This window comes from Triticum urartu, chromosome 7A (assembly GCF_056163025.1).
Source record: "Triticum urartu cultivar PI428250 chromosome 7A, HENAU_Tu73, whole genome shotgun sequence".
Classification (NCBI taxonomy): Eukaryota; Viridiplantae; Streptophyta; class Magnoliopsida; order Poales; family Poaceae; genus Triticum; species Triticum urartu.
In genome coordinates, this window is record NC_141879.1 from 737,557,994 (window position 1) to 737,563,993 (window position 6,000).

Here is a 6,000-nt window from a genome sequence, read left to right on the forward strand (position 1 = left end):
ACTGTTTTCAATCCAGCTACCAACATCTAGGAAGTAATCTTGCAATTAACATTATAAAGAATAATAATTGGCCTAAATCGAGTAAATACCTCTGGAGCATCAACTTTAGGGATAAGAAAAACAGTGGTATTATTCCATTCCTCTGATATTATTTCAGAATTAATAGCAGGAAGTACTTCTTGTTTTATCTCTTCACCAAAAATATGTCATTATTCTTTATAGGAAAGAGCTCACTACTATAACCGCTTTTTTGACATCTACCGCTGAATCGGGAGTCGTGAGCACATCATTCATCTCCAAGGTTACATGAGAGTGCACCTTAGCAAGTCGCTCTGGCTTTGTTTCATTAACTTCAGAAGAAAACAAATCAGTGAAACAAGAATGAATCAAAGTATTCAAATTATCAGTACCTTCGAGCCAGATACCCTGGTCGTTCATCAATCGTGATATTCTATTCCGTTTCCATCTGGCCGAGGCAAACAAGTGAGAAAGGCAATATTTTTATCTCCTTACATAAGCCAATTAACCCGGGACCGCTAGGGCCAATGAATTTCTTCTAGCTCTAGCAAATATTCTGTCAACTCAGATAGCTCCTTTTTTATATTTCTGTTTCATCATCCATCTGGTCTTGCATCTCTTTTTCAAGATCCCTTTGAGCCTTCTGTAATCTCTTTTGTGGCTTCTTCAGCACCCTTTGGTCCCAGTGATGGAACACATCGTGCATGAAATTAAGTTTCACCTGGTACTCCTAAAGTAATGTGACAGTTTGCTTCAGACCAAGCCTGCTCCACCTTCTCCCTAAATTTTGATTCATGCAACCCGCGTGCCTCCAACATTTTACGTCATGTCCGCTGTGCGGGTACCTAACAAGGATAATCATTGTGCACTAATAATGGTCTATGGTCAGAGTGGTTGCACTCTAGGTTACCAACAGCAGCATTTGCAAATTGATACCTATAAGTGCTACTAGTTCTTTAGTACTTTATAAAGGATTTAGTCCTTTATACTTATAGATAATTATATTGCTTTACCTTGTTCAGTTTAGAATAGCTTCTCCGGTTACTGTATCTGCTCTTTGTAGTTAGTAATTCTTCCATTCCTTTTTATTGCTGTGCTTTTAATAAATCTATGTAACTACAGTTCTTGTTCTTGTATATACTGCAGCTATGAACTAGCCCAAGTGTTGTGATATGCTTGGTGTTCCTATATATAGAAAATACCCCTGTGCAGGTGGGTGTGCCTATAGCAGATATACTGTTTATGTTCTATAATGGCCTGAAGTTTTGTACTCGTTAAGGACAGTACCTTTTCTTGCCCCAAGTTCCCTCTCTTCTACATTCTGATTCGAACAGATCCTATACTTGCTCTTCCCACTGTCTCTTTCTCTCCTTCTCACTGATAAGAACAGGTGCTCTATGATCTTATGCTAGCCAATGATGGTGCTCTGAGGCTACTCTCACTAGGATAAATACAGAACAATCCCCTCCAAACCAACCTTCGTATCTTCTGTAGCTTAGTCTTGAGGATTCTGGCAAAACCGTCAATATATTTGTACACCCTTCAGTTTGCTCGCCTTCGTATCTTCTGTAGCTTAGTCTTGAGGATATTGGGAGAGGGTCAAGGAGGGAGGACCATGGACGGTATGGGGCAACATTGTCATGCTCGGGCAGTATGATGGATACACCAAGCCATCCTCGTTTGCACCGAATACTTTGGAAATTGCGATTCAAGTTCGTGATCTCCCTGCTGGATAGTACCTGTGCCAAAGTCTCTTGCCTCTAAGGTGGGAGAGTATGCCTATGCTAAACTCAAATCACAGTATTTCAACAGGAGTTTTTTCAGAGTTGCCAAGACCTGCTAAATTGCATTGGTCGGCGGCGGGTCTCACCTCCGCACGCTGACACACGCCAGCCGTTTCCGCGTTTCCTTCCTCCAGCGGAGATACCGCTGGCGAATGCCAAAACCGGCATCCCGTAGCTCACCGTCATTTATATGGATGCCTTGTTTCCCTAGCCCTAGCCCACACCTCCTCCCGACCCTCAGTCGCCGCCCCATGAAACCCTTTCCCGCTACGCCACCATCCCCCACAGATGTCGGCCCGCAGCTTAGCCCACCCGATCCCGCCGGCCGTCCCCAACTCATCCATGCTCGCCAGCGACCCTGTCCACCAGGACACCGTTGCTGTGTCGTCCGGGCCGCCTCGATCTGCTGGGGCACTCCCAACCCAGCAAGAGGCGCCTGTGATGGAGATGGACCCACAGCAACACGTCGTGTATGTGAAGGCGCTGCAATCGCTCCGAGCGTCTACGGTGGCGACGGCCCCGTAGCAGGGCGCGTACATGGCAGTGGCACTGCCGACACAAGGTGGACACCGTGCGCTTGCGATGGAGAAGTTTCTGCAGCAGGTCGCGGACATGGTGGCGCTGGCCGCCCTGCATGCATGGCCATCGATGAAGCACCTGGCGATGCAATGGGCAGTGGCATCGACGCCGGTGAAGGAGCCATCGTACATGACCGTGACGTCTGCGGTGCTCCTGTAAGCCCAAACCAAAATGGCACCTCACCCCACGCAACAAGAACTTCTGATGGCACTGCGGCCATTCCTTGCCGGTCGTCTACTTCCACGGGCAGGATCCACGATGATGGCGCAGCCGCCGCTGCCTGCCGGCCCTCCACCCATGACGGCGATGCAGCACCTACGGACAGCCGTACATACGATGGCACAGCAGCCTTTGCCAAATGCCAAGCGTAAGCATCCTTTGTTTCTTGATTACTTTCATATGTGTCTGCTCAACACTAAATTATGTTAATTAGATTAAAGTTTTGTCTTGTTCTTACATATTCATTCGAAAGTTTAAGGTATAACGGAATATTGTTTACTGTTCAACATCCAAGCGTACAAAACATTAATCTAAGGATGCTTACACTTTCCAGGAACGGGATATTGTTCAATGCTTTCCTATGAATATGTAAGAACAAGATAAAACATTAATCTAATTATCAAAAGATAGTGTTGAGCAGTAAACTAACACAAACCAAAGTAATCAGGAAACTAAGGATACTTATGCTTGGCAGTGGGCATCGGTTGTTGTGCCATCGTATGTAGGGCCGCATGTACGTGTTGCATGGCCGTCATGGGTGCCAGCAGGCAACAGCGGTTGCACCATCATCATGGATCTGGCTGTGGAAGTGGAGGATCGGCCAAGAAATGGCCACAGTGCCATCATAAGTTCGTCTTAAGAGGGATGAGATGGCATTTTGGTTTGGGATTGCAGGGGCAGCGCTGACGCCATGGGCATGTATGATGGCTCCTGCATGGGCGTCGGTGCCACCACCCATTGCATCACCAGGTACGTCACCATGTGGCATGCAGGGCGGTCGGGGCCACCATGTCCGTTCCCTGCTATCGGACCATCTCCATCAGAGGTGCACAGTGCCCACCTTGTGCCGACGGTGGCACCGCTATGTACGCCCCTACTGCGGGACCATCGCCACCATAGACACTCGGCGCGGCGGCGGTGCCGTCGTGTACACAGGGCGCTGATGTCGGACCATCTCCATCATAGGCGCCCCTTGCTGGGGGTTGGGAGCGCCCCAACAGATCGAGATGGCCTTATCATCGTAGCTGCGGTGGCCTAGTTGACAGGGTCGCTGGCGAGCACGAACGAGTTGGGGGTGGCCAGCTGGATTGAGTCAGCTGAGCTGTGGGCGGACATCTATGGGGGATGGTGGAGGAGCGGGAAAGGGTTTCATGGGGCGGCGGCTGAGTGTTGGGAGGAGGCGCGGCCTAGGGCTAGGGAAAGGTCAGGCCATGATGCTAACATTCTTGCTGACAATATGTCTAGACCTAATGGGATCAATATCCCCGATGATAAGTTCTACCTAAGAGATGTTGGATATGCATGTCGTTCTGGTGCTCTTCCACCCTTCAGAAAAATTAGGTACCATCTGAACTAGTTCTATTCTAGGAACCATCCGAGGATTGCAAGGGAATTGTTCAATCTCAGACACTCTAGCCTTAGAGTTATACTTCAAATGGCATTTGGAGTTTTGAAGAATCTATTTAAGATCCTGGATCAGAAGCCGTTCCATCGTTTCCCCACCTAGGTTAATTAGGCATGTTCTAGCATGTTGCACTTCCCATAATTGGATCTGAGAATGGGGTTGTGATGAGTTTGTGCCGGACGAGGAATATGTGATGGTCGGTGTTGTTGAAAACTCCGGCCATGGTGTGGAGTCATATGAAAATGAAGCTTGGAAGAGAAAAGGGTTCGAGTGTGTTGAGGCACTGTCGGCAAACCGAGAACAGAAAGGGATTGAAAGAAGAAGAAGCAGCAGCAACAATAAAAGAAGAAGAACACAAGGATGGACTTTCTCCTAGTTCGGCATCGATGAAATTTCCCCCATGGAGCCATATGACTATTAATTTGTACTGCAATTTTTTTGTAGATAGGATGAATTATCATTTGTTTACTAGGTAGGATTGAAACAATGTTTATTGCGTACAACATATCTAGTGTAATGTATTGTAAGGTCACCGCTAGTGATAAGTGGTGACCACAACATGCACAACCAAACACCGTGTTTTGCATGTTGACAGCCATAACCCATAATTGCTGCTAACTAAATGCCAGACATCAAACTGCTCAGTGGTGCAATGCAGGCTAGCAAACTATGTGCAGAACCACATTTTTGGCATGTATTCACTTACCATACCCAACTCAGTCACAGATGCAAACATAACAAAAGCAATGAAATCTACCAAACACATCACATATATACTTACACTCGGTTGTCGTTGCAAGGCGTCAGAAAAGGATCAACAAGATTATCAAGTGCGCCGGGCCGTTATTATCTTGCTTCAATCTCGATTGACACAACAATATGCACAATCGAGGATTTGATGGGTATAGAGAGATTGACTGTAGCACACAACAACCATCAGTGGATCGTGCCTATATATACTAATGGTGTATTTATGTTTTTTCAATAAATGAGAAAGATTGCATGATATAAAGAATTATGGTAGTAGATCACATTCTTTACAATCATACAATTTGCATAGTATTCTATATATTAAGTATTCGGATTGGGTGAATATATATTCTTCTTTTGTAATCACCTTGCGTGATTATGTAGGATTTGCTTTCTATTTTCTTCGTGGGCCGCTGTTCTCTGTTCATACGAAATGGTAATGGCTCGTGCTCTTAAATCTAATCAAAGCTTTTTCTATAAGGATCAAATGCCAAATGTGCTGGCAAGAAAAAAACTTTTAAAGGCCAAATATTTAAGACTATGGAAAGCCATTAAGCACATGGGTGCTGCAAGCCGGCTGTCACCAACTAGTAAAAAACTTCAGATACTGGAAGCAACACCTTAAGTTAATGTGGTTTTTTGTGGGATTTTTTTAAGTTGGACACAGTGGTTATTGAAGGGCATGAAAAATGCATGCTATTTTCATATATAGATCTATATAAATGACAATCTGTTTTAAAATTACAAGTCAAATTTTGCGTATTTATATATTATTATGCACAAAAAATATACGCCGCGGCAGATCCGGTACTCAACAAACAGAATCTGCCTGGCTACCTGAGATTATTATTATTCACTCTAATACTTGGTCATTTGAAATATTTTTTTTATATCTAGAACACAGTTTTTTAATTTGTTTGTTAAAAATTTGATGGATGTTAAAACATCAAAAGCTTGAATCTCACTTATTTTACTTAAAAGATCTTTAACTTTCTTTGATTTTATTTGTAGATTGGATTCAGGTGCGCTCTGGAGCAATTTGATCCTCATCTCTACTCCTAAAGGGAGAGTTGTTAGTCTCGCCTCACCTCCCACCAACCCTTTATTATGTTCGCGAGCGTCTTATAGGCGACATTTTGCTCAAGCGCGGCCAATTTGGATTTGTCCATTTGATGCATGCATTAATTCAATTAAATCGACATTTTCCCAAAACAACGTCATGCATTAACTAATTCCAGTCAAATC

The 6,000-nt window shown here is 44.7% G+C and overlaps 1 protein-coding gene across 1 annotated transcript; it reads left to right on the forward strand.

Annotated features, from left to right (window-relative positions):
* Positions 1-2,090: 2,090 nt before the first annotated feature.
* Positions 2,091-5,798, forward strand: LOC147962500 (uncharacterized). The gene is made up of 5 exons (XM_087534207.1): positions 2,091-2,323; positions 2,479-2,528; positions 2,632-2,748; positions 3,276-3,350; positions 5,767-5,798. Exons 1-5 carry the CDS (start codon positions 2,091-2,093, stop codon positions 5,796-5,798), a joined length of 507 nt encoding a protein of 168 aa, XP_087390333.1.
* Positions 5,799-6,000: the final 202 nt, after the last annotated feature.

Coding starts and splice junctions, on each gene's coding strand:
- LOC147962500 (XM_087534207.1), top strand. CDS start 2,091: ATGTCGGCCCGCAGCTTAGCCCACCCGATCCCGCCGGCCGTCCCCAAC. Junction 2,324..2,478: donor TCTACGGTGGCGACGGCCCC/GTAGCAGGGCGC, acceptor TGCAATGGGCAG/TGGCATCGACGCCGGTGAAG. Junction 2,749..3,275: donor GCCTTTGCCAAATGCCAAGC/GTAAGCATCCTT, acceptor TTGGGATTGCAG/GGGCAGCGCTGACGCCATGG.